This window comes from Necator americanus, chromosome X (assembly GCF_031761385.1).
Source record: "Necator americanus strain Aroian chromosome X, whole genome shotgun sequence".
Taxonomy (NCBI): domain Eukaryota; kingdom Metazoa; phylum Nematoda; class Chromadorea; order Rhabditida; family Ancylostomatidae; genus Necator; species Necator americanus.
The window spans coordinates 27,104,441-27,132,098 of NC_087376.1; the positions used below are offsets into that span (position 1 = coordinate 27,104,441).

The window sequence follows — 27,658 nt, forward strand, 5'->3', positions numbered from 1 at the left end:
TACTAATAAGCAATTCTCGGAGCTGTTACGTGAAAATGTCTTATTATTCTGTTAACAGGCAGGAAACGCTACTCGTAGAACATCTGCCTATACATTAACATGAAACTTCAAAAATGGAAATTCCTCTTCCTGAAGACAGCTGAGTTTCATCCCAGAGAATACGAAAAAGTGACACTGAAATATAACTTGACACGTATTCATGGGGTTTAGGAAGGAGATATTTCAAATGAGTTAATTAACGTCAAGCGCAAAGATAGATCAAATCGATGAAATCTCCGTTACTCGCTCTACGATTTTCTCCCGCCTTGGCCACATTCCAGGTCCCTCCCTCATTCTAGAAGGCCACTGAATCCCTATAAATATCTCTGATCGCTAGAATCTACCTCATAGTTGCCTAGATACTTCGTATCATTTTTTTCTTTTTGGTCAGCTAGTGATTTCCTACACTTTGGATCCGTAATCCCCACTATTGCTCAAATCAATGAGTAGCAATGAATTTGCTCCTTTCTTCCAGGGTAGTCAGTCGGCATTATGGCATTGTGGCCCGTTCCCCGTTTCGACCGATTCATGGACAACGCCATGCGGGAGTTTGACCGTTTCGGTATGCCAATGATGACAAGAGAACCGGACTGGTGTGAGCGGCAGATTATGCCATACTGGAGAAATGCGGATCATTCGATGCTGCATGTTGGGAACGAAGTTCAGGAGGTACGAGATCTGCAATTCCTGAAATTGGAAGCTTCAGTAATATTTCACTGTTCAGGTAGTGAACGATGACAAGAAGTTCGCTGTCGCCTTGGACGTTTCGCACTTCAAGCCGGAGGAGTTGCGAGTTCATATCGACGATCGTGATCTCACCATTGAGGGAAGACACGAGGAGAGGAACGAGCGCGGTTTTATTGAGAGGTTAGATGGCATAGGCTCGTAGTCTGGAGACTCACTCAGTCGAGAAGTTTTGTTCGTTTCCAGGTCCTTCGTTCGTAAATGGACTCTTCCCGAAGACTGTGATCTGGATGCAGTCAGCACTCAGCTCACTGATGTCGGCCATCTCTCAATCGAAGCTCCTAAGACCGGACAACACACACATCGAAGAACTCTGCCAATTATGCCTGCCCCGAAAAGGAAGTAGTTGAACCAGATGACCAGATCCTGTAACTATACTTATTATACCCGGATAAAGGTTTATTTTTAAATGTTGTAGAAACATCTGAAGTGTTCCCAGAAAGCAATGAGCAATAATGTTGCAAAGATGGGCTTTTAACATGATTATCTGCTTGGTCTTTTGCGGCACAATTTATTGGTGGGCATCCATTTCCCGTAGAACACTCTTTTGCACTCTCTTTTTTTCTTGAAATACACTTTTTGCCATTTCTTTGGTGAAAGTGAAGATTTCCTAATCAAAACCAATACTAGTATTTCAAGATTATTATGAGAGTATGGTCTTGTGCAGTCGGTGAAAAGTTACACTGTCACTGGACTTTCAATGCTTTGAAAGCGTTTTAGTGCTAACCTTGTTTTGTCCCTCCGTGTTCGATAAATTGGTACCAAATTTATCTGGGAGGAAAAAAAAACACTGACCTGGTTCACCGGCTGGGTCCCGCTAGTCACTGCATAGAGCAGACACGTGTTCATAAAGCTCAAACGATTCTGAATTGAAGTGAACGTGGTGGCGCGAAGCGAATTGATTAACGGCAGGAACATTATCCTTTATCCTTTCATCCTGTGATACTACTGCTGTTTTGGGGAAAAATATTTTGATTAATGATAAAAAATAAGATGGTAAAAGCCTAATATTTTGAAAAAACTTCCGCGAAAATTCTATCCTTTTATTCTCATAAGATCTCAATGATTATCGTATCATTATTAAGGACGGGGGTGGCGCAGTCGGTTAGAAGTCCGTTTTCGCCCACTGTCGAGGGTTCGAAACCGCCCTAGTGCAAACCAAGCCTCTCATCCCTTCGGGGTCGATAAATTGGTACCAGACTTGTCTGCGAGGATAAAAACACTGACCTGATCACCGGCTGGCCCTCGCAAGTCATTGTATAGGCCAACACGCGTTCCAAAACCTCAACGATTACGAATTCCAGTAAAACGCGTTGGCGCATCCCAAGTGGATTGATACGCCAGTGACTTTATCCTTTATCCTTTTTAATACTATTCTCTTCGTTACCACTGCCTAGCAATCATGAGAACCGATAAAAGCAAATAAACAATGAACCGCCCAACAGAATCTGAACCAGCGCAAATTCGTAGGCGTCTCAAAGCCATTTCAGTTGTTGCATTCTTACAAATAAAAATATTTTTAAAAAAATGAAATAAAAGAAACCGTGCACTGACACTCTCTAGTACATAGGAAACCCTAAAATAAGTAGGGATCACACCCACGAGTCATAAATCCGCAGTGATCTTCATTTAAATTTTTCCAGACGCACGGCTGAACATTTCTAATTCATCACTTTTCTAACACGGCGACGGTACACAAACCCCAGTCTTTTTCTTTTTTCGCTCCCGGTTGAGTATCAAACCTTTTCTTGGCCGATTAGGGGAAATATACAGTTGCAGGGAAAAAGAAACTATGAATAACGTTTGTTAACTTTATCAGGAAAGACTAGCAGGAATCCTATAGAATGAACCTTCCTTACCAGTGCACCAAGAACAACATGGTTACCAATCTGTGCCTCAAACACCTTCCCGAAGGGCTAACACTTTAGAAATGTTTCAAGTACTCGTCAGATTCGAAGTAAAAGCTCAGATCCGTCGATACTGAGCAGAATAGATCTTGTAAACACCTCTCGAAAACAACAGATGATTGTTTACATTTAATAACTTCATCTTTTCCCTTTAAAACTCTTTCTAGAAATTTGAAAGGTCAATGTTTTTATAACTATTAGGAAAAAAACATTCCCAGTATTGAACCCTATCTACATAGCTAACGCGCAGAGCTAAGAAGAAATATTTACTGGTTTCTCCATGGTTTAGCTCCTGTTTGTTGATTTACTCTTACTTATTTACCCAGTCTTGTCGAATTTTCCAACTAATAACCTTACAAACGATAAATAAAAAAAGTGCCAGACCTGCTTAAGACCACCAAATTGCAGGTGTTCTTTTCCATCGAGAAATCTACGGTTGCTCTAAGGAAAAGAATCCATGGAAAAGGATGCTCTGCATAAAGTGATGCTGCCTAACAAATGATATCACAAATAGCAATCAGACAATTTCAAAACTCCCATCTTTGCAACATTATTGCTCATTGCTTTCTGGGAACACTTCAGATGTTTCTACAACATTTAAAAATAAACCTTTATCCGAGTATAATAACTATAGTTACAGGATCTGGTTATCTGGTTCAACTACTTCCTTTTCGGGGCAGGCATAATTGGCAGAGTTCTTCGATGGGTGTGTTGTCCGGTCTTAGGAGCTTCGATTGAGAGATGGCCGACATCAGTGAGCTGAGTGCTGACTGCATCCAGATCACAGTCTTCGGGAAGAGTCCATTTACGAACGAAGGACCTGGAAACGAACAAAAGCTCTCGTCTGAGCGAGTCTCCAGACTACGAGTCTATGCCATCTAACCTCTCAATAAAACCACGCTCGTTCCTCTCCTCGTGTCTTCCCTCAATGGTGAGATCACGATCGTCGAGATGAACTCGCAACTCCTCCGGCTTGAAGTGCGAAACGTCCAAGGCGACAGCGAACTTCTTGTCATCGTTCACTACCTGAACAGTGAAATATTACTGAAGCTTCTAATTTCAGGAATCGCAGATCTCGTACCTCCTGAACTTCGTTTCCAACATGCAGCATCGAATGATCCGCATTTCTCCAGTATGGCATGATCTGCCGCTCACACCAGTCCGGTTCTCTTGCCATCATGGGCATACCGAAACGGTCAAACTCCCGCATGGCGTTGTCCATGAATCGGTCGAAACGGGGAACAGGCCACAATGCCATAATGCCGACTGACTACCCTGGAAGAAAGGTGCAAATACATTGCTACTCATTGATTTGAACAATAGTGGAGATTACGGATCCAAAGTGTAGGAAATCACTAGCGGACCAAAAAGAGGAAAATGATACGAAGTATCTAGGCAACTATGAGGTACATTCTAGCGATCAGAGATATTTATAGGGATTCAGTGGCCTTCTAGAATGAGGGAGGGACCTGGAATGTGGCCAAGGCGGGAGAAAATCGTAGAGTGGATAACGGAGATTTCATCGATTTGATCTATCTTTGCGCTTGACGTTAATTAACTCATTTGAAATATCTCTTTCCTCGAGTGTATGGATATGTATTAAGTTGGGTTTCATTGCAGTTCTTGTTACTCTCTGATGTGAACTCTTAAATCCCTTCAGAAAGCGGGATTTCTCTGTGAAAACCGCATGCTAATGTATACCCAGGTGTTCTGAGGATAAAATTTGCTTCCTAGGAACAAACGATAGAAGTTTTCAAATGCTGGCTTTACTCGTTTCCTCTTAGTAGAATTCCTGGGATTTTGGAGAATAATTCATCCAGATTGCATGAGTGATCTATTACTGTTTATCCAAGACGGCGTTGATGTCGTTTTGTCATTTGTCTGATTATTGGCAGTGTTACTTCATAGAAAAACTCATAAAGGTGTGTCTTTGTGGATTTTTTACATGTGGTTGTTCCTTGAATTAATTTATGGGACGTTTGCTACTTCCTTACTGTGGAAAGGAACGAAGTTTGAATGTGAGGATCTGAGATACACTCATTCTATGTGTAATATTTTTATTTCAACCTCAAAATACTTCCAAAATCTCCAGTTAAAATTACTCATTTTATCATTCTTTTCGGAAGAGAGGTCGCAGAAGTTGAGGAAGGACTCATGAAGTTAGAAAGGTTTTCAGACTTTTTTTCCTTGCTTCCATGTATGTTTGCCTTCAAATACATATGATATAAGTTTGCAAAATTTCGTATTTTTGCTTTACTTCTGTTTTTTTCCCGTTCTTGTAGCCGCCCTCTCCTGCTTTCAAATATAAAACCATGATAATTACCACTGCATGGTTGAGGTGGTATAGATATGTTATGGGGCTAGATCTTTTTTGTTGAGCGCTTCGAATTCTTCCAGAAAGTTCTTCGATGTACAGATAAAAGTGAAGAATGAAGTCAGCCTCGTAATTGATGTAGATCGTGTTGGATCCATGTATCTCCATTGAGAGTACAACTGCTCTGCCGCCATGGCAATATTCCAAATCCCTCCTTTTTTCTAGAATGTTGTTTTGTGGGTATAAATACAGGATCAGGATTGCTGAAATTGTGCAACAATAGCTATTTTCTTTCTTACATGTGGTGCTAATTGCAGGATAATTCTTCTTTAATAATTGTGTAGTGTAATGTTTTTATTGTAAATATGTATCTGCAAGAGCTGAAACACACGAAAAAAAACGTACAATGAATTTGTTGAATTCTAGGGTAGTCAGTCGGCATTATGGCATTGTGGCCTGTTCCCCGTTTCGACCGATTCATGGACAACGCCATGCGGGAGTTTGACCGTTTCGGTATGCCCATGATGGCAAGAGAACCGGACTGGTGTGAGCGGCAGATCATGCCATACTGGAGAAATGCGGATCATTCGATGCTGCATGTTGGAAACGAAGTTCAGGAGGTACGAGATCTGCGATTCCTGAAATTAGAAGCTTCAGTAATATTTCACTGTTCAGGTAGTGAACGATGACAAGAAGTTCGCTGTCGCCTTGGACGTTTCGCACTTCAAGCCGGAGGAGCTGCGAGTTCATATCGAAGATCGTGATCTCACCATTGAGGGAAGACACGGGGAGAGGAACGAGCGCGGTTTTATTGAGAGGTTAGATGGCATAGACTCGTAGTCTGGAGACTCACTCAGTCGAGAAGTTTTGTTCGTTTCCAGGTCCTTCGTTCGTAAATGGACTCTTCCCGAAGACTGTGATCTGGATGCAGTCAGCACTCAGCTCACTGATGTCGGCCATCTCTCAATCGAAGCTCCTAAGACCGGACAACACACCCATCGAAGAACTCTGCCAATTATGCCTGCCCCGAAAAGGAAGTAGTTGAACCAGATAACCAGATCCTGTAACTATACTTATTATACTCGGATAAAGGTTTATTTTTGAAGGTTGTAAGAACATTTCAAGTGTTCCCAGAAAGGAATGAGCAATAATGTTGCAAAGGTGGGAGTTTTGAAATCGTGTAATTGCTCTTTTGTAATATCATTTCTTGGTACATTTTCTGCTGTAGAGCATCCTTTTTGAGGGATTCCTTCTGCTGCTTCTTTAAAACAAACGCTTATTTCTTGATCGAAAACAACACCAGCGATTCGGCGTTGTTTTGAAGGTCTGACGCTACCTTCCTCTTTATCGTTTGCAAGGTTATTAGCTGTCAAAAGTGATGAGATTAAGCAATCCATGAAGCAAAAAGCAAAACCTGAACCATAGAAGAATTGACTGAGTAGTCCTTAAAGGGAATGAAGGAGAATTTTGCAAAGGTGAAAGGTTCGGGTGCTTGTCTTGCTCACCCGCATAGTTCCTCTTTGGCGAGTGTACAGATCTCTTGCAGAGCACTCCTTTTGAGGAATTTTTTTCTGCTGTTGCCAGAGGACCTTAGCGAATTTCTAATTTGAGATTTTGATATTAGGTATTGTCTTCGTATGTTTCGCTTAGAACGTTATGAGCAACTCACAATAAAGTGTATCCTTTGCTGAATTACGAAAAGGAAGAGTAGAAGCAAGATAAGTGTCGTCCATGGATTCATCCGAGAAGACAAGGCGCGGTTGTTGGGAGTTAGATAAACGAAATGTGCTAGACAAAGAATGCATGAGGTTCGATTTCATGTTTTAGGTGGTCAAACAAGATGATGCGAAAATACATCTTCAATTATTTAGTCTAATTTATCCAGAAGGCAAGTAATTAAAGGAGGATTATCACTGAAACATCTAGGAGTATGGCTGTGAGAGGTGGAAAAAAACTACGTAATTTCCACCGTAGTCTAACCGCTTTAGTCTCGGAGTCAGTGTAATATAATAGAATGAACAAGACCGATATAAGAAAACTTTGAAAATCATTAATATTTGAGATTATGTTCTAAAATTTGGATGAACAACATTTATTTTCCCTTAAAGTTTGTCCTATCATGCTTTTGTTCCGAGATTCTCTAGTATTTTTGGGTTTATTACATAGTTATTACTACTGTTTTTATTACTCCTCACTACAATTTTAAAGGATAAGGAAACACATAAGCAAGTGAACGGATTTAAGTGAGAAACAAAATTAGGAAGTAGTATCAGTGAAATCCATGGAGGGTATATCACAGATCTAACTCGATTAGACGAAGCAGATTTACAATACTGCTTGGAAATCATGCCATCGTTTTTGTTAGATTTTTGCAGTCAAAAATTGAGGTAATTTTCTCTTGGTATGATCGCCGCGATTATTTTAATATTTCGTTTAAAGCAATTCGCAGTGCTGGTCACAGCCTAATATCCGTTTGAACATAATGTGAACCATTTGCGTTCAACGTTTCTCCGGCGATATTTGCGCTTTTTTTTTCTTCGCGAATGATTCCGTTTGTTCGCCGGCGAAGTCCAGAACAGCGTTCCATTGATCGCAGGCAACTCGTTGTCAATCGTCTCCGTTTTTACACTATCATTTCGTCTGCTCTCCTTAAATCCAGCACTATTTCGATGCTATGTCGCGTTCGCGCAAATCTGCCTGCGTCGATGCGATTACATATCGTGTCTGCGATTCTTTTTATAGCACAATCGCGTGGAATCGATCAGAATATAGTATAGATCTGTAAAAATTTCGTGACTAACTAGTTACGAATCGTATTAATATTCGATACTGGATAGTATAGTCCGGCTAATGCGACTAGGTGGATTGCAAACGCGCGTATTCGTTGATGGATTTATGCGTTGAACAGTCGAGCATCGAGGCGTAGCGATTCGTTCGACCGAAAACTAGTTGTTCTTTTCAGCCACGCTCTACACAATGCGCTACGCAAGGACACCGTCATCTTCACGGTCGCCTCTCATCGAAACGATGCGCAAAATGTGAACGAGTGTGCCTGAAAACGTCATGATGATCGGTAAAACGAATTTATTTTTCATCGCGGTAGTTGAATGCGATTTTGACACCTCGCCAACTATCGAACCATTCGTCTATTAGTCTGGAACGTATCTAGAAGTGCAGTAAAATTTCCCGCACACTATAAGACATCGGAATTGATAAGATGTTGCATTATCAGTATGCAGTATCAGCGTATCGGAACAATGGAAGCAAACAAGTGTTCCGGTCCCATGCCGACAAACTCGAAAAGCTTTTAAGAGACTACTGTCGTCGCCAATCGCAACGTACTATAGTCAGAATCATAGCTAAAATTAATCAAATAATTCATTAATCCATTTAATGCTCTGAAGGATGCGTAAACCATAAGTGAGGTGTCAGGAAAAACAATTAACTCAGGTGTGCTAAATAGGAAAAAAGCGAATTAATGAAAATGGTGAAGCAAAATAAAAGTGCAAAACTCTGAAAAACGATGGTTTATTATGGCAACCAGAAAAAAATAAAAGAATAGAAAACTAGAAGAAATGTGAAGAAGTGTTGGTCTATACTAATATGTAGCTACTCTATTTCGGAACAAAAATACCAACTATTGAGCTTCAGCGTCTTTCTAAGTATTTGAAGTATAATTATCTCCGAAAGGATAATATCTGTTGACAAAAGTGAAAGGGGTTTGAAATTGTGATTTTTGCAACTCTAGACATTAAAGGCTGCTTAACATCTTCTCTAGTCATTTAAGATTTCGACATTTCTCCTGGAAATTTTTAGATAATCTATGAAATAGCTAAAAAAATTTCTGACTGACAATTTTTTGAAGGTCAGCACAAATTGTACAATTTTCTCTAGCAACATTAAAGGTGTTTATTTTGCTATATCTAAAAAAATTTTTTGAAGAGGATGGCTGCCATTTTGTCCACATGAGAAAAAAATTCCACATTTTTGATTCCCATTGTTCTTGCTAAAACAGAAATTGACAGATTTTTTTGACCTTCCTCATCTCTGCTTTTAAAGACTCTCCGTAGGATTTAGAAATAAAGGAAGTGGAATTCTTCTGAAAGCAGGACAACTCTCTTGCACAAACCTACAAAATAGTAATTAAATCATAAAAATCAAAAGCTAAGCTGCAAAGAAGCAAGATTTTCTTTCAAACAAACCCTTGATATGAACTAAAACACACAGTAAAAACAACAAGTAACGTCAAAATTTTAGAATTTGAAAATATTAGTCGTTCTATGCTGCAGCAACCGTCTAGGATAAAGATGATAAGGGTTATTTCGTTCGGATATTCTACTTTGGGAAAAGAAAGGTGAGCAAATCCATAGCATCTATGTATGCAGTTAGCTAGTTTCGTCAGGTTGAATATCCGAGTGGTGATAAGGATAAGAAATCGGAATGCCCTCTAGAAAATGTAATTTTTAATCAGTTACAAAGGAATCAATTAACCAGAGTCGTTAATGACTGCCTCGCACTTCTGATTAACTTTTATAGTTTAAGAAGGTAGGAAGGATCCTCAATTAAGGTTCGAGGATCTGTAGACTCATATCCATGTATCATCATAGCACTTCTTCAGAAGATTCAACCACGGCGCGTTCTTTTCCCTCGTATCAGTCGCAGTCAGCCAGCAGCAGCAGCAGCCCCAGCCAGTCAGCACACACGTTCTCTTTTTGCGATTCGAGGCGATAGCGCGAGATTTTCGAATCGCGAGCATGTCTGTGCGCGACGATCGCACGCTCGCACTCTCCACGTTCACACGTTTTTCATCGCTTCGACCACCTCGTCGCTCCGAGCCCCGTGCACTTCCTCATCGTTGCGACCACCCGGCTGCGATCTCTGCATCCTCAAACACGCCGTTCCAGCTCACTCCGCCTGCGCGTGTCTCTCGGGTCTCCGACGGCGGTGCACTCTCTCCGGCGTGTTCGCGCGTTTCTTGTGCAGTTGGTCGTCTATCCACGCTGGCGTCCGCCGGTCCCACATCCCTCCATACTGCTTACAACTTCAATTATATTCAAGCTTTTCTAAACAACGTAAGTCTCGCATTTCTCGTCACCACTTTGACTTTTCACTTCTTTGTTCTTTTCGTTTTTTTTTCTGTTTATTTAAACTAATTTTTTGCCGCTGTCCTTCTTGGAGGTCTGCCTATGGACCATCAAACTTCCGTCAGCTAAGCTAACCTCTTTTGTTTGAGATGTTCACTTTTGCTATGCGCAGTCCTTATATAGGGACCATTTATTATTTATGAAAGACGCTGTCCTTTTGAATGTGAATAGAATGACGTGTTTCAAAAATATAAACACTTTGGCGATTTTTGCTGATTCATTTATTAAAGAACTAGCGAGAGTTCCTGTCGACTGTCCGTTATGTTCTCGCGATTTTTTATGGTGCGTTTATGGGGTTTTTTTTTAAAGTGCTGCGCAGCTAATGCAAAATTATAAAATAATCATCCTCTACATGTTCTCATACATATGGTTTCATCCTTAACGTTGTCAAATCCATCACTTTTTCTTTGGGCTTCTCTGAGACTTTTCTTTAAGCACTATCCAGCAACTAGTCCTTTTCGTTCTATTATTTTTGTTCACCTTCTCCATAGGAGTCAAGATCCATTAAAATATGATCTTTCCGGATTGAGAAATTTGTTTTTAGAGTTGAAGGAAGACTATAAGTAAATGTGAAGCTTTTTTTTCTAATATATGCTTCGTACGTTCTCCTTATAAAGATGTATTCCTCAAAAGGTTCTGGATCTTAGGAGAGATCTTAATTTATCTTCTCTTTTGAAAATTTAATTGAAACTGTTGAGTCAAATTCTTATTCTACTTGAAATGTAGTTAATAAATTAGCAGTTCATGAAAAACAACCTATTTTTCAATCAGGAGAAACAGTGTTACCTAGGATCCTCGTGAAGTGTGATTTAAAGAGCATTCGTGTTTTCTTGTGTAGTGTTAGTTTGCTGGCGCAAAATCTGGACCCCCCACTGGATCGAGAATTGCGTATTCCGGTTATAAGCGTGATCGTCGTCGTTGTCGCTCTAGTTGTTTCTGCACATAGAGACATTCGTATGCAAATGAAATGAAGGAATCGGGATGGGGAGAAGTTGGCTGGCTCGAGCTCGTCCTCATCAGCTTCTTTGGCAGACAGCCGCCGTCGTTGGTTGGGTTGTAGTTGTAGGCGTCCGTCTTCTCCCTCGATCCTCCTCCCTGGAGAGAATAGCTTTTCTCTATGCTGGCCGCGTGTTCGTATAGATTTGTGTGTTACGCTCTGAAAGACCAACTCGCGTGATCGCATTGGAAAACGAGAACTCGTGTGCGAGTGCTTACTAAATTAGCTTCCCGTTGGCTTGTGCCCCGAGTAAAAGCGAATCCCGAACAGCTTAGATGGCTTTAGTCCTAGGCGACAGCAATGAGATGGTTCAAAAAGGATTGTTGCCTGAATGAAACGTAGGAGAGTTGACAAAAGAAAAAAGAAAGGAGGGTAGCCGAGGTTCGACATAAAAAAAGACCAGTTTTCATCATCATTTTTGGACAAGACGATTGGTTAGCTGTTCTATTATCATTCTTTCCAGCAAAACAAATCTAATATTTCAACCTAAACCAAAAGTTACAAACGATGAATGTTCACCATTCTCAGTTAACCGAAATTGCTTCGAAATTTTCGAACATCACTTTTTTCCTCTCATCTAAATTCCTTAACCATTATCCTAATTCCTATTTACTAAGCTTACTAGTGAAAAGCTCGGTTTTGTTCTGCTCTTCTTCAACTCAACAGGAGATCAAAAAAAGTTTCTCTAGGTTTTTTTAATCTCTAGTCATAAGTGATTTTATTTTTAGTTCTGCTTATAACTTCAATGGCATTACAGTAGGTGTTCAACTACAAATTTTTCCAATCAAATGTTCTCACAACATTTAGTTGTAGTGCACAATTCTGGTTTTGTTGATATCCCTCATTTTCTTTGGATAAGGGAATGAATTTTGGCATGTCGAAGAAATTCACTTCCGTAAAAATGGAGACAAAAGAAGTATCTCATTCCAAAAAAACTTGGAGAAGAAAAAGAATAAGGTTAAGAACGAAAAAATACTGTATGAGGTTTGATTCAATACTTCACAACCTTAACAAAGTCGGGATTGTTCACCATTATCCATGATAGGGGTTCAGGATACTCTCTTCATTAGGATTGTTTTATCAAAAATTCCGTGAGAAAAAAAGAAGAAGTGATTGGGACTTTTCCTATATACTGCTACGAATTATCGGCACATTTTCGACTCAGTCGAATAAGTCTTCAATTTCTTTTTTTCGTTTTGATTCCTCAATCTTTCACATCTTCCCCGCCGCTGAAGTTTGCCTCATTTCAGTTGCAGCAGCACAATGGAGTAGATGGAAATTGGAGACCGGCTGACGGGGATGCGCCAGCAAACTCGGCTGGCGCACCCGCCGCATGTTCCGAATGCAAATTACTCAGGCAGTAAGTGAACTCCCTAGAATTTTCGTTAATTTCTTCATTTATTTCTTGCCTGGAACGTGAAATATCGCTGAAATTCATTGCGGTTCCTCTAATTTCACTGCTCATTTACTTCTCTCATTATCGTATCGTAAATTTTTTATGACTTATACACATCGCTTCGTACGTTCAACGTATCTCGTTTCGTAGCTTTGTCGAGCATTTGTGCGGGTGGAGTGCGTTCAAAAATGCCCCCGACTTTCAAGGTCGGCGTGGTTTGGCATGTCGATGGCGAGGGAGGTGCTGTTTTATAAACAATTCCCTCCGCGCCGTTGTTCACGGCGGCGGAGTCTGCATGATGTACGATGTAAAAGTGAAATATTCGCGTCTAGGGCTTTCTACGGAAGGATTATATACATGGAATTGGACAGTTTTAATTTTGAAACTATGAGGATATACTATAGGAATCCAGAAAAACTATTGTGTTCAAGTTGGATTCCAAATTTCTTTCGGTTTGAGTTATGCAGAAGATTTGAATAGATTTTTCTTCGTTTTGACAGTATATCTATTTACTTCTAGTGCTTCTTCAAACCATGTCCAGCTAATGCTGGATGCCCGAAATTTTTTAGAGTTTTCCAAACAAACAATTTTTCAGTATATACATTTTTATTAAATTTCTCTGCTAAAATAATGAAGTACGATAGGAATTGCCTCTAGTCATAAAGGATCTCACAATCCTTGCTTCTTTTTTGCATCGTTCGACTACTTCTTCCAGAAAATCGTGTCGCCAATCGCTAAGCGAATATGGAAAGATTATTCTAGATCATATCAACATTGATCTGTCCAGAATTTCCGCGAAGAGAACGCATGCACCCGTGACGAACTCGAATTTGTGGTCGTCTTTAGGGGAAAGTCAACGGATAAGCGGATACAACAGACTGTGGATCCAGATCCGCATCGTACGGAGGTGATCTATGGAATGTTGCTGAGAACACCCAACGTCATCCCTTTCTCTCGTCTTCAACACATTCGCGCTCTTCCCATTTCTTCGCTCGCTCACACAACCATTTGAACCGCCGTTCAGGGATGAAACGCCGATAAGCGGCGGTGGTTCGAAGGGGGGGGGGGACCGGTAGCGTGCCAGACGCGAACTTCGTCGCCGATCGATGACGAGGTCCAACAAAGAAAACTTGAATTCGGATCTAGCCGCAATGTAATGTAGGTGAATGGAGGAGTGCCGGAGCTATTCTGAACATTACAAAAATTTCCCGAAACGAAATGACTTCGTTGAAGAAGTTCTTGAGTGCGTAAACACCTTAGCGTCAAATTCTTTCTCGTTCCAGTTCTAAATTTTTTTAAAAAGGATTCTACTGTTTAGAAATAATTGCTAATGTTTACGCTATACATGTTGTTGTTCTCGTGCAAACTTCTCTTTCTATGGAATTGTGGATCAACGAGTGGATGTCACATGAAGCGCATGTACAGTTGTTCAACATTATTATTTCTTGAATAGTTCCGATGGGACACGTCCATGTCTGATGTTATGACGGGAATAATTGAATTGAAAATATAACATCATATGACGCATTGACACGCAAGCGTTCACCATAATGTTTATCCTTCATAAGATGTGACATTTACTAGCTCTGTTCTGGAATTCTGTGACACGGAAACATTTCAAAATCATATAACCTGCTCAGGAATTTTGTGTTTTTGATTTTTTTCTTTCGAGATCCTGGCGCCAAATTCTAGTGTTGCGTCTGTCTGTTGTCCTCTGTTCATAATGCAACTTTGGATATATATTGCACATTCAGTGAGAACTCATCCGTTGTGTCAGCCGACCAACACACATCAACAATGAAATTTTACGATGTCGCGCCGCGCTAGAAACATCCGTCAAAATTCGGGGCTAAAGCTGTACGATAGCCGCCGGCATTCAACTGACTAACAACACATCGGCTCAGTTCACGCTCATCTCACAAACTCATTGCTGTGTGAGGTTTCGATGCCGAGCGCTGTTGCCGTTGGCTTTATTGGGGTGCGTGTGTGTGCATCGGAGTGAGCGGCGGAGCGGATATGAGGCGAATACGCCTCGTAATCGTCCTCTAGGCAACGTTCCCGTTCACGATGCGATGAGGTACGAGAAATGAAATGAAGCCGTCGCAACCAGACTAATCAAGTACGAGTGGGCGCTTAATTTCCGAGAATCCAAACACGTTCGAAGGATTGGAACGAGATTATCCATTCTAACGTACACATTGATGCGATGAAGATGTTTTGCAGGCTATAAGAAGAAAAAAAAGAATACAGGAGAAATAATGATGGATGAACAGGTGAACAAATTTTTACGACTTGGGTATTACGGAGGAGAGATTACATTTAAAAATTAAGATAGTTTTTTTTCTCCTCGTTCTTTCCTAAAGCAACGGTTTCCATTCGTTCGTGACTAGCATCGAGTAATATTTCTCTTGTTTTTGCAAATTATAATTGAGGCTAGTTTTTCACCAAGTGTACAGTTTCTGCAGAAAGGATTTTTAAAATTAGAAAAAAAATCGAAAAAGAAGAATGGTTGTTCTGAAAATCATCCGAACAAAATAATCGGGAAAAAGTGCTTCTGCCATATTTGATTTTGCAGAATCATTCGAATCCGAAGGTAGTGAACACATTTCGCATTTGTTTGGCATTTCTTTGTTTTTCTGCTAAGTTGAAATTGTTCAATTATGAACAATATTAATCTACAGCGTTAGAATGTATGTAATTAGCTAATTAACTATTTAAAGTCACATTTAGCAAATATAAACAAAACAACATCAAAAGGTTATCGACGAGCAATTTTGGACACTTTCAAATTTATTTTTATGACGTAAGTATTTAGAAGAGAAGAGAGTTTCTTGCGTTTTACTACCGTGTAATCGATTTATTGGAGATCATTATCAATTTGTTTGCTGACTTTTTTAGATTTAGTCACTTCCACGCATCACTCAAACGAATGATTCTTTTATTTCGATCCACGGTTCCAGTGTGTGCTTTCACGTGATTGCGTAGGGGTGGCACACAGTGGTCATAGTACTTTAGCAAAGGAGACAAAAAAAAGCGCAAAAAAATCCTAAAATTATCCTGGTGACGAGAAAGTCAGAGGTTGGCTGCTAAAGAAAGAACACACTTGTGTGTGCTATTTGATGCGTAGAATGTTATTGTTTATTATACTATCTGATTTTTATTAGGTAATTATAATTTCAGCACTAAATTTTTCCTTATTAAAAAAAGCTCCGTACTCTTAATTCAGTGTACAAGTAACAGACTTTACTATAACTATGTACTACTACAAAACTTTACTTTATGAGGTTTTCTAAACGATAGTCACTAAAATACGTTAGAAATTCTACTCTGAAACGATATTACTCATGTGTTATTCAGTCCTTCACCTATCCATGAACAAAAATCGGCAGTTGTTCCAGAGAAATCCATGATCACAAGGATTTGTTCACATAGTGCATTAATTTTGCCACGATGCTTGTTACACCTTCTTCAACGTGCATACCTCTCAATCGTTTGTGCCTTTCTCATAAATCATAGTAGTTGCCGTGCTCAAAGCTTGGATTCGTTACGATTTCAATCCATTGTTACACAACCATGTGTTCCGATCATGCAGCACACAACAACAAGGATCACGCGCCTTGTCATCGGCGTTTTTTTTCCACGCCTATTTCCGATGTCAGAAACATCGCAGTTCAAAGTGACGCGATAAACGTGTCGTCGTACTCGAGCGTTCTGTTTAGAACACGTGAAACTCATTCCTTATCTCAAATTTCTCATTATGAATAGTACGGAACCTTCCTTAAAGGACGTTCGTCATTTAAACTGTACTTCTGGACAATGTAATCATTCCGGGAATTATTCATTTACTGCATCTGTTAATTCTTTGACACGTTCGGATCGCAGTGCATTTCAGTGAGTTTCACGTCTACATATCCTGGGGAAAAAAATGTCTGATTATTATTCCATATTATTTTACCCGTTCTCCATCAGAACTCAATTTTTTTAGCGAGGTACAACAACTGAAATCCTGCATCCAGACAATATTCTTGGTTTTGTCGCAGAATGGTGTAGTAGGTGCGACGTCACCGGTTCTTGCCGCCTTGCCACCGCCACCTACGCTACAAGCACCGGTAGTACCACCTTCACCACAGCAACTAGGTCCTACACGGAAACGTCCTGCACCACCTCCACCACAGCCTGAGTGCCCAGTCGCGCTGCGTCCGATTGCTTCATGTAAGTTCCTCTGGACCTCCCGTACCTACTAGTTTTAAGATAGCTTGTTTTAGGTCAAACGCTATCGTCTCAATTCATGCCTCATTGGACATGGTTGATGCCAGGATTGATGCGACCTCCGTCGCCAACTCTTCCGGCACCACAATCTCTCGAGACGAAAGCAACCGCTCAACAAGAACATGAGCCGACGAAATGGAGTAATCCGTCCAGCGTGGAAAGTAATGGGTTGAAGACCGACAGTTCTGGCGGTGTGTACTTGTGAATGTTGTGTCTCTGTGGACTTTGTTCGCCGACGGAACTTCATTGAGAGAGCGTTGAGCTTGCGAGGACAGTTTCTTTGTGCATTCGTCGACGTTTGTTTGCTTACGTCGGTCGGTGAACACATGTGCATCAGCGGAGCTCAAGTTCCATTGCACTGGATGAAACAGGGAGAAATCCAGAGAGAAAGAGAACCATGACGCGTTGTTTTGTAGTAAAATGTTCAGTGAAGGATGAGGTTGAATGCGTAGGTGAGCTCACGATGAAATCCTAAAGCACCGTAAAACTTTGCTTCACGTTCTTGTAGTGTACTTATTTCCTAGAATCCAGAATAAGCTAATCCTCTTTGCTAGGTCCTATCTTTTTTTCTTCATCGTTGTGCGCAATCGGCTCAGAAGTTTTTCAGGCGAGTCTGCTAACATCGACATTGTGGGAATGGATGGAAGTGAGTCCTCAACATCGTCGACCTCAACTCAGGTCCGTGAAACTCGTCCAGTAATCTATCTGTTCCTATCCTGAACAACTAAGCTCAAAATTTCTTCTAGTCGTTCTTAAAGTACGAACATTGGAAATAACGTAAGCACATGATGAGCACGTGACAGTACTCCTTTGCTCATAATTATTCTTATCGGATAGAGTTTCAAAAACCATGTCTCACTCTTCTCAGTACTTTCTGGAAAAGGTAGCACCGATTCATTTCGAACTCCTTCAGTTCTCCTCAGAGAAAAGCCGCCAAACAGAGTATTCCACTCACCAACCATTGCTACGAAACACCTCAAGAATGTGCTAGCATAGGAAGTGAATGTAATTCTCCATAACAGGACAAATATGCAGAGTAATTTCAGGCGATGCTCACATCACCTGCTGGTCAAGCTCAACTCCCAGCTTATTTGAAAGACACAAATCATCCAATCTTCCCGTTTCCACAAAAGTCGTCTACAGACTTGTCACAGCCGTCGTTCTTATATGGCATGGTGAAGGTACGATATTAAGATCATAATTTTTGTGCACATTTTTCTGGATTTATGTGTGAATTCAGCAAACCACCTTTTTTTAAGAACTTCTCATTCGTTTTGAAGTTTTAGAGTGAACCACCACCATCTCGAAGTGCCCCAATTGCTGCATCTCTGCCTATCGGACATGGTCATTCTATTACTACTCCTGAACGCAAGCACAGGGTCATTAATATCTTCCGGATTTATGTGTCTCTTGCACTAATTTCCCTAATTTTTTAAATTCGTTTAGAAGCAACAAAATGATGACTACGTTAAACTTATACGTGAACAAGATCTCAGCGAAGAAAGGATTAGTGCTATTCCTATCCCGGTACCGCAGGCATTGAGCCTTGATCCGAGTAAGAAATGCTTTCAGTCTAATTGAGTTTATATCTGTTGACTCCTAAACAATCCCATGTTTAAGATTTCCGGGCAGTATCCGAGCAGCAAGTAGTGCAGCAGGTGGTACAGAATAAACGATTTGAGGAGGTGGATGTGCGTGAATCGATGACACATCTGTGCAAGAAATTGGCTGAGAAACGTGTGTTTGGCTCGAAATTGATGGCCGAAACTACGGTTGCTGGCCTCAATCACTCGACGTTCCCGAATTTGCCTATTGAAGGCATCATGTATATACAACGTGGGTTTTAACATGACATTAACTAGTCGCTAATCGAAGCCAGAAACATTCGACCAATCACTGCGTTGTTCACATTTTCATGAGCGACCAATGACAGTAAGAAGACGCAACGCCTCTCCTCTTTCAGATGTGTGCCGCAAAGTGTTGGGCGATCGGTTCTCGAGTGATGACGATTTTTGGGAGAGTCTACGAGATTCTATGCGTAAACTAGCGGCTCGATGTCGTCGCGTGCGTCATGCGAAGAAGACGAAGAGTTCACGCGAGGAAGGTGTACTGTTACCCGGCGAAAGATCTAGCGGATGGCCAGAAGGAAGTGTAGCGCAAACTCTGCAGAGCTTGAATCTACCAACTGAAAAACCAACACATTCCGTACAAACAATCCCAATCGTTTCGGAACGGAAGAAAGTTCCAGAGATAAACGATGCGAAACTGGCGGAAACACTTCAACATGGTTTGCATGCTCTAGCCAATGCCACACTTTCCAACCAGGTGAGAATTAGTCTCCTTGCAGCATTTCCACTATTTTTTCCCATGATACTCTGGAATGAGTTCATTTCCCTTACTTCAGGCTCTTCCTGCTACATTGGCCGAGATGTCATCAGCTTGGTCACTTTTGCAATTGCATAAAAATACAGAATCGCTTTTGCAACATGGTGAGCCTCGTTCCGATAACATGTCATCACCATGATCAGTCGTCGTACGCTATCGCTCGCCAATCGTACTCGCAATCGTACGATACTCGCCCACGGTTTGCCTGAATCATCCAGTTCTACTCATTCACCTGCCTCCTCAAAAAAAAAATCGCTCCTCACGTTGTTGCCTCCGAGCCTGAGTCGCTTGCTTTTTTTCTATGGTTGTCTCTTTTTCCCGGCCGTCCTATACACCCCAGTGATTATTTCCACCCTCGGTGACCATAATGGTTATAGAAATTGATTGGACAGATTTATATTCAGAGCATTTCTAGTTTTTAGTCGTCAGTGTTTCTTTTTTTCCTTTCTTTCGTAGTGTTTCTTTTTTTCCTTCTTTTGTTTTTTTTTGTTGTTGTTTGCACTCAGGAATTTGCTCTCAGGACTTCTTTTCGTGATTTTTCCATACTCAGGACTTCTAATTCAGGAATTTTCTTTACATTCAGGGAGGTCTTCGGACCCATCATTCACGATTCAGGCAGGTCCACGGACCATTTTTTTTTCGTATTCTTTATTCTTGCGCTACCTCTAACTCAGGCTATGTGCCGCTTATGTCTATATTACTCTCAGCTTGTGTCACGCTACCTGTATTATTCTTTGTGTTGTAAGTTCGAATCGGCATGATTTATGCCACATGTACTACTTTTGTGACATTACTGTTCATTTAATGTTAATCCTCAATTGTAAAATGCAATCGAGATCTTCTTTACATTTATAGAACTGAATATTCCCAGCGCTATTGAGTTATACGATTGCATTTTATATACCCTATTAACTCGTATACGTTCTTTCGTGGTTTCATACGGATTAATCCGTACTCGGCCGCCTTGTCATATGTGTTCATACAGTTTTATTCGTATGATCACGCAAAACCTTGTAATCTCCACTCTATCTGTAACAGTTGATAACAATCCCGTGGAGTACTTAAACCCGGCTCATATTTTGCTTTGCTGTCGGTGAATGCTTTTATACATCGTTAATAAACACATGTAAACAAATTTTACTTAGTTTTTCATCGAAACATGTTTGAAAAGAATAGCGTAGACGAGAAAATTATTAAAAAAAATGCAGGAGTACGAAAAATATTAAATAATAGATTGTTATTGTTAGACTTGATTATTGTAATCCGGTGGTGACCATGTGGATGGACATGGTGTTCCCAACGAGTTATGGGAACCTGAGGATACTGATTGAATAAAGTGTCCGTTCGGCTAACGTAAAGGATAAAGGATAAAGTGTCTGGCTCCAACCAATCTGCTTGGAATGCGCCACCACGTTCACTTCAGTTCAGAATCGTTTGAGGTTTACGAACGTGTACCTGGCCTGTGCGATGACTTGCTGGTGTTAGCCGATGTGTCAAGTCAATGTTTTTATCCTCGCAGACAGGTCTGGTAACACGTTATCGATCCTGAGGGGATGAAAAGTCTGATGTGCACGGTGTGGATTCGAACCTCTGATAGATCGTGCTGACAGCGGAACCTCTTATCGACTGTGTTACATCCACCCATACAGCTGATGTAATTGTAAAATAATCCATTAATCATCCATTTGCCATCTACGTTTCTCTTTATGCCGAAATCTTTATGTCGAAGTGCTAAGAATTGCGTCAAAAGTACTATAAGTTTTTTTTTTCGGAAATTTCAAAACTTTAAAATTTTAATGAAACGATTAATCGTGAAGTAGAATAATTACGATTGTGTGACAATCGTTTCTTGCTGTTTTACTTCTTACTTACTATATCCGTTTAGCTTTCAAATTCTGTAAGTGGAACCAGGACACGTTTGACACCACAACTCTGGCGCAATCGTACGTACGAAATCACAATCGTACGCAATCGTACGATCATGCGACCAAGAAAGTTTACAAAGATGAAAAATGGAAAATGTGGTGGAGACGACGGGATTAGCGCATAAGGGCTGAAATATCTCCCTCCTTCTGGGATTCGTGAGATGATAAAGATCTTCCGTTCAACATGGATAGACAAAAGCATACCTGATAAGGGAAACACGCTATCATAATTCTCCTCCATAAGAAGTTATCCGTCACGGACCCTAGGAACCATCGAGGATTCCCTTTGCTACGTGTTGTTAACACATTTGTTTTACATCTATACCCTAGAATTCAGGAAGTTTGTTACGGTTCAGTGAGAAATCGTGGTCGCCATAATCTCCCAGTGAGAACTTAGATTTTTTCTTTTGCATTTTTTTGGTCTAATACCATTGCGGATTGTCTGTGATTGTCTCTAGGAGGAGTTGTGTATAGAATACGTGAAACATTTGTTAGTATAAATGAAAAACTGTGATCTAAATGTTCATGGATCCGTGGATTAAGAAATGTTGGATGCAATCTAAAGTTTTGTACATATTCTCTGGTTCAGGGATAATGGCTGCTAGGAGAGTGCTGTGTTTTTCTCTATAATTACATGTGAATTACTTATGTGCGTGATTTTATGAGGTAAAATAAAAGTAGTTTATTTGAAGATATGGCAAAAGAATGAGAAAGAGAAAAGCTCAGGTCACCCTACTCCACATCCACTTATCAAGGATCCGTTGATCAGATTATCCATGTTGAAGCTTATACATTAATGATATTGATGTGGAGGCAGGGGATGGACAGAAAATTCCTTGACAATGACATCCAAGCGTCGATCAGTATCAACCACAATCGGATAACAATAAAAAGTGATAATGACATTGAATTGATTATTTTAAACATTCAATTTAACATAATATATTGTATTTCCTGCGATTGTAGGATCTAAAGATATGAAATAAATCAATAGCATGATAGAGAGTCTGATTTTCTCACATGTCAACAAAATCTAAGGCATGGTAACATTCGGAGGTGTGGGCAACCCAGTTGAACTCAACGATGATTCACTGCTCCCGCCTGAAATAGAAGAAATTCGCGGTTTCAGGAAAAAAGCGACCTAAAGTAGATTCTTTCTCCTCTAGTGATTCCTATGAGAAAAGATTGTAAAGAGAAAAAACCTGATGATGATGCAGGTATATCCGGAGAAGTTGGGACTAGGGTAGGTAATGTTGGTAAAATAGTTGCGAGCGTTGGGAACGTGGGAAGAGTCGGAGCGTTTGTAATTGTAGGAATTGTAGGTAATCCAGTCGGTACAGTAGCGATTATGTTAGGTAATGTTGGTAAAATTGTCATGAGTGTTGGTAATGTGGGAAGACCCGGTCCATTAGTAATGGTGGGTAATTCGCTGGGAACAGATGGGATTCCGGTTGGTAAGGTTGGTAAAATAGTAGGAAACGTTGGAATTCCGCTGGGAAGAGTTGGCAGTGTCACTGAAAAAAAAAAACACTTCTTTACGTTCCCAGTAATCCTACCACAACATGAATTGTAGTCAGCGAAGAAAATAAAAAAAAAAACAAGATCTGTCATTTATAATGTTATCGCTACACATTTTTTTTTATCCCAAAGGATTTATGCAAAAAAAATTTAGTTTCAAAATTTGTTCTCTTTCAGCAATTAGAACGCTTCTCGTTGTTTTAATATTATTCCAATCTCTGCCTACGCGAAAAAATGGCGGGAAAAAGAAAATGAATATCATGTATTCCTTTTTCAGATTTTTTAAAGAAACACACACTTTTCACGTATTTTTTCTTAAAAAATGCCTACAAACGTTCCTTCATACTTTTTCTTATTAAAAAAAAAAAACTCTGAATACTCCAAAGGATAGCAGCTCACCGTCAGGCGCTACCTCATAGTAAAAAATGCATTACCGATCAATGAGTCACAAAATGTTGACGTATTAAAAACGTCACTCGTTCTAATATTTTATACTTGATGAATTACTACTAAAATTAATTATCTAACCTAATTAATTTTAATTTTCAACGTGGATTTGTTGTGGTTGTTTAGTTCAGAGTTCATCGTAAGGATATTGAAAAAAGTTACTAATTTCAGGAGAAAATCCACATTAAATTGCAATACCTGTTGGGATAGAAGGTGGTGATGATGAAGGAAGAAGTGAAGAGGATCCTCAAAAATCACTCACTGTTATCACAGTGATCGAAGAATAAGCTAAGATATAACAAACCTTGGGAGGCTAGTCCAGGAATCGTGGATAGCACAAAAGTGAGAAGATATGCGTTCATCTTAAAAATCGCTCAATAGCATTAAAGTTGTTTCATTCTCGTTTATTTAAAAATTAAAGGAAACTTATGTTGTTCAAGACATACTTTTGAAGAAAGTCGCTAGCTTGCAGTAATACGGAGAATCCTAAAAAAGTGAGGAGTTGTGGATGTGTCGAACCCTTTCCTCGTTCCTTAAAAGCATTTCAGTATCCTGTAAATATATGCATAATGATATGTGCATTTATAAACTATGACGAATGTTATTGTTTTATCACGTTGAATTTTTGTTAATCCTAATTGTTCGGTAAAAATATGGATGGTGGTTGGACGGGAACTATACGCCTCTCAGTATCGTCATTTTCGCAGAACCAGTCTTCTGCTTTTTAAGGTAAACATGGAATTCGGGAATATTTTCAAAATTTTCATCTTCTGAATGAGTGGCCCAAAATTTCTATGGATTCTCAGCTCACATAAACAATAAGAGGTCAAAGTAATTACATGTCTGACGATGGTTAAACTTGCTCTTAATTTTCTTATCTTTCATGTACTATATATACTGATGATTATATGCTGATAATATTTGTAAATTTTCCCCCTTGAACACTTTCTTTTGGCGAAATTTGCAGGAATTCTGACTCTTCTTTATGTTTGTATTGCAAAATCTAACCAGGTTACCATAAGAAATTCTAACTTTCGTATTCAAAAAATACTTTCTATAGTTCTTATATCTCCAGCTTATATTTTAAAACTGTTCTATAAGTAATTGCCTTCGATATTCGTTATTACTGTAGCCTTCTGTATAGGATCACGTAATCATGTTGACATTATCTATCACAAAAAACTTAGCAACATGAGATCTGAAGAATAGTTCCTGGATATTATGTCTAAGCTAACACATTGGCATACTGTAACATATATGAACCTCCAACTACGACATCGTTACGCGGTATGACCACTAGTTGAACATTTGATTAACTAACAGATTCAGGAACATCATCGCCATCTATGGATACTGCACGAAAAACTCATAATCTGCAGGTCATCATCTGAATGAAGAGGAGAGGAATCCTGATTTTCTCGGCTTTGTTTATAAATTACAAGAAACAATTTTTTTTTTGGATTTTTTTTTTGGATTTTCGAAATTCAAATTCTATCTTTTTTCCTTGCTTTGGCTAGTATTACGTTGTTCGAAAGTTTGGATTATTAACTGTTCTATAGCGATTTCTCTCCAGTAAATACCTTATTCTATGTTCCAGCATAATTTTTAATTTTTTAAACATTATGTTTCATTTTCAAATTATTTCTCCTCCATCGCATAGATATTTTAACTTGTTCAGCGTAACTGATATCCGTTTTAATCTAGGAATTCAGAAGTATTCTAAGAAAAAACTTTATTTTTCAATGTTGATGCAGGATTCACATTCACGGATTGTTATGGGATCTATTCGTGAGTCTTCGTATTCTTCTTTAGGAATACGTAGAGAACCAATATTAACATTGCTTCGTTCTAATGCGTTCATATGGAACCTGTTTCATTTTCGCCAATCCTTGGAAGGAAGAGACCAGCAAATACTGGAACACGTATTTTTTATCTAATTTTGTGGACAAAAAATGTTCAAAAATCACTCACAACTCATCGGAGGAAACCTGAGACCGTCGATGGCTAAAATATTGTAAGTAGCGGTCATCGGTTTTTCGGTAGTAGGAGCCGAAATTGAATCACCTTCTAAAGCATGAATACTATATACATATTACTGCAATATCATTTATTTGTCATTTACTTATTTATTTATTTATTTATTCGAAAGCACCCATCGCTTTGCCATAAAACAGAAACAAATAAGAACAAAGCTCACTATACATAATTTCGTCCAAGTTATTGTATGTTGTATTTTTATATCAATATTATTTGCAACAAACATTATGAATCATATTATTATATATAGATGATTTTTAATTGTTGATTTTACTTTCGTTGTCAAGTTTTTCTCTATTAGTTTCATATTTTCAACAGTTTAGTAGTGTGTTTAAGTTAAGAAACTTCACACAAGAATTCAACTGTTCTCGAAAAATGGGGTTTTCAAAGATTTTTTAGAAGTACTGTATGAAGTGGTGGCAGAACAATGATAATAGCGACATTATAAAAACAATAAGAAGAAGAATATGAATAAGAGTAACATGATTAATATGAATGGCAATGTTATAATTTTCCAGAATGTCCCCGATTTCTGGAATAACACCATCTTAGCCTACTTTTAACTGAGAGGACGGCAGTTTTAAACGTTGGAAAAGTTTACCCGTTCAGTTCACTGAACGCAGAAATACTGAGTGATCATGAACAGTTGACAACACAGAACATTCTTGCAACTGTATTTATGTTTTCTTGTTATGCCAACGACGTTTAGGTGAAACTTTTTTTTTGGCTTGACGTTTCGACAAACTCGTCTTTTTCAGTCTTGAAAATGGTTCGAGGTCTTTGATACCATGTCTTTGATACCTTCTATTGTGTGTTGTTTTTCTTTCAATTGAGCTTGCCTTCTGGTGATGTCCATACTGGAATTTCTAGTTTTTTTTTTCGAGGTTTTTTTCCAGCTTTCCTTGCGATACCATTTCGCACTTGCAATGCCATTGTGTAGTTTTATTTGAGCATTCAAATAAGGCAGCCAACCATCTTTTGGTTGTTCTCAAGTGAGTTTTATGCACTGTGATCGTTCATTCAAAATTCTAAAGCATTCGTCCATTGCGGATTGCATTGATGTTATAATGAAGCAATCATCGATATAACGGCAGTACATCTGTGGAAGAAGTTCCATCACTGGTTGTTCTATTCTGCTCATAAAGCAAACGGCAAGAACTGGAGCAAGCCTTTGGCCCATAGCATGTCCTCTTATTTGAGAGGTATTTTTCTGATCATTTAAGGATATTGCACTAGAGGCATTCGCTGATCAGGATCATTATGTGTTGCTTGCTTAGACCAAAAATTTCTATACTACGGCCGTGTCTACCTAGCATTTCTATTCTAGATGATACTTGTAACGCCTGTTTGTTTTGAACTTTTGTGTACAAAGACGTCATGTCAAATGACTCGAGGAACGGTAAAGAGGGTCCCTGCGGATTCTCCACCAATGCCTCCGAGACATAACGTGCCCAGTGGATATGCCAGCGGATACGCGAACATATCTCGACGAGGTCACGCTCCAGTCGTTCATTAAGATGCAGACAACCGCCATAGATGTCCATCCTACCACAGAGACGCAGAAAACTGCGAAGTTACAAGGAAATATGTAAAGAGTGGTGTGAGCTGTCGAAATGACCGAATAACTCAAAAAATAAATGCGTTAGATAGGAGTACATGGGATTTTGTATGGTGTTCCAATAAAAAAAGGCAGTGAGTTTGTCTTCACATTCATTCACACATATCACCTTCAGAAACTCTAGAAATCTTACCAAATTTGAACTCTTTTTCTTACTGTAAGTTCCCGGAAGTCAGAACAGAAGGTTCCTCTGTCCAGAAATAAGTTAGGCTACAAAAAAAGCTTGCGAGTTACAGGATAACGTTAATTCTCATTACTTTTGAGAGCTGGAATGTTCCGTTTTAACGAAAATTTTTAATGACCGGAGCATGCTGGAAATTCCGCCGGGACCCTCTTTACACGCACCCAAATGACTCCATGACACAATTTTTTTCGAATATGGCATTTTTAAGACGTTCAAGGAATTGTGAACTGCTTGATAGATGAGAAGACACTTTTGGTAGTAGTTGACTCACATTTCTATTTGGAAACCAAGAAATACGGTCTGTTGGTCCCCCTACACAACTTATTATTGGCCTTATTTAATAAGTCTCCGCTGACATTGAGCGTAGGTCGTTACTTGAAGGCATAACAAGAAAACATAAATACACTTCCAAATACCGCTGTTTCAAGAAAAGAGGACTTGGAGATTCCTGCAACTCTTAAAAATAAAGGAAATGTTAAAAATTGTTACTTATCTCTATTACAGATATCCAATTAATGTTAAATCACTTGAATCTACTTTAGAAATTCAAATTAAAAAAAAAAAAACTCATTTAAAAAGTACTTACGATTAAGAGCATTTCGAGTTGGTATCGTCATCACTAGTAGCCATATCATTACTAGTTGATACATCTAAATTCGATTAATCTCTAAACAATATCTGTCATTTATGGAAAAAAAGTATTTTTACTTCAGAACACGAGAAAAATATTGGAA

The 27,658-nt window shown here is 39.4% G+C and overlaps 7 protein-coding genes across 7 annotated transcripts; 3 read left to right on the plus strand and 4 right to left on the minus strand.

Moving 5' to 3' along the window:
* Positions 1-531: 531 nt before the first annotated feature.
* Positions 532-1,129, plus strand: RB195_025658 (uncharacterized protein; the record flags this gene model as incomplete). The annotated part of the gene is made up of 3 exons (XM_013450218.2): positions 532-708; positions 764-906; positions 970-1,129. The coding sequence occupies 3 exons, from the start codon at positions 532-534 to the stop codon at positions 1,127-1,129; spliced, it is 480 nt and encodes a 159-aa protein (XP_013305672.2).
* Positions 1,130-3,350: 2,221 nt separating this feature from the next.
* Positions 3,351-3,948, minus strand: RB195_025659 (uncharacterized protein; the record flags this gene model as incomplete). Its single annotated transcript, XM_064213900.1, has 3 exons — positions 3,351-3,510; positions 3,574-3,716; positions 3,772-3,948. 3 exons carry the CDS (start codon positions 3,946-3,948, stop codon positions 3,351-3,353), a joined length of 480 nt encoding a protein of 159 aa, XP_064069781.1.
* A 1,499-nt stretch (positions 3,949-5,447) lies between these two features.
* RB195_025660 (uncharacterized protein) lies at positions 5,448-6,045 on the plus strand (the record flags this gene model as incomplete). The annotated part of the gene is made up of 3 exons (XM_064213901.1): positions 5,448-5,624; positions 5,680-5,822; positions 5,886-6,045. 3 exons carry the CDS (start codon positions 5,448-5,450, stop codon positions 6,043-6,045), a joined length of 480 nt encoding a protein of 159 aa, XP_064069782.1.
* A 53-nt stretch (positions 6,046-6,098) lies between these two features.
* RB195_025661 (uncharacterized protein) lies at positions 6,099-6,401 on the minus strand (the record flags this gene model as incomplete). Its single annotated transcript, XM_064213902.1, has 1 exon — positions 6,099-6,401. One exon carries the CDS (start codon positions 6,399-6,401, stop codon positions 6,099-6,101), a length of 303 nt encoding a protein of 100 aa, XP_064069783.1.
* A 3,357-nt stretch (positions 6,402-9,758) lies between these two features.
* Positions 9,759-19,334, plus strand: RB195_025662 (uncharacterized protein; the record flags this gene model as incomplete). The annotated part of the gene is made up of 11 exons (XM_013450219.2): positions 9,759-10,076; positions 12,396-12,505; positions 16,527-16,753; positions 16,807-17,001; positions 17,418-17,488; positions 17,857-17,991; positions 18,097-18,189; positions 18,257-18,365; positions 18,431-18,646; positions 18,774-19,135; positions 19,215-19,334. 11 exons carry the CDS (start codon positions 9,759-9,761, stop codon positions 19,332-19,334), a joined length of 1,956 nt encoding a protein of 651 aa, XP_013305673.2.
* A 2,819-nt stretch (positions 19,335-22,153) lies between these two features.
* On the minus strand, positions 22,154-23,447 carry RB195_025663 (uncharacterized protein; the record flags this gene model as incomplete). The annotated part of the gene is made up of 4 exons (XM_013450220.2): positions 22,154-22,221; positions 22,323-22,634; positions 23,284-23,331; positions 23,390-23,447. The coding sequence occupies 4 exons, from the start codon at positions 23,445-23,447 to the stop codon at positions 22,154-22,156; spliced, it is 486 nt and encodes a 161-aa protein (XP_013305674.2).
* A 1,495-nt stretch (positions 23,448-24,942) lies between these two features.
* RB195_025664 (uncharacterized protein) lies at positions 24,943-27,574 on the minus strand (the record flags this gene model as incomplete). Its single annotated transcript, XM_064213903.1, has 3 exons — positions 24,943-24,998; positions 25,057-25,152; positions 27,511-27,574. The coding sequence occupies 3 exons, from the start codon at positions 27,572-27,574 to the stop codon at positions 24,943-24,945; spliced, it is 216 nt and encodes a 71-aa protein (XP_064069784.1).
* Positions 27,575-27,658: the final 84 nt, after the last annotated feature.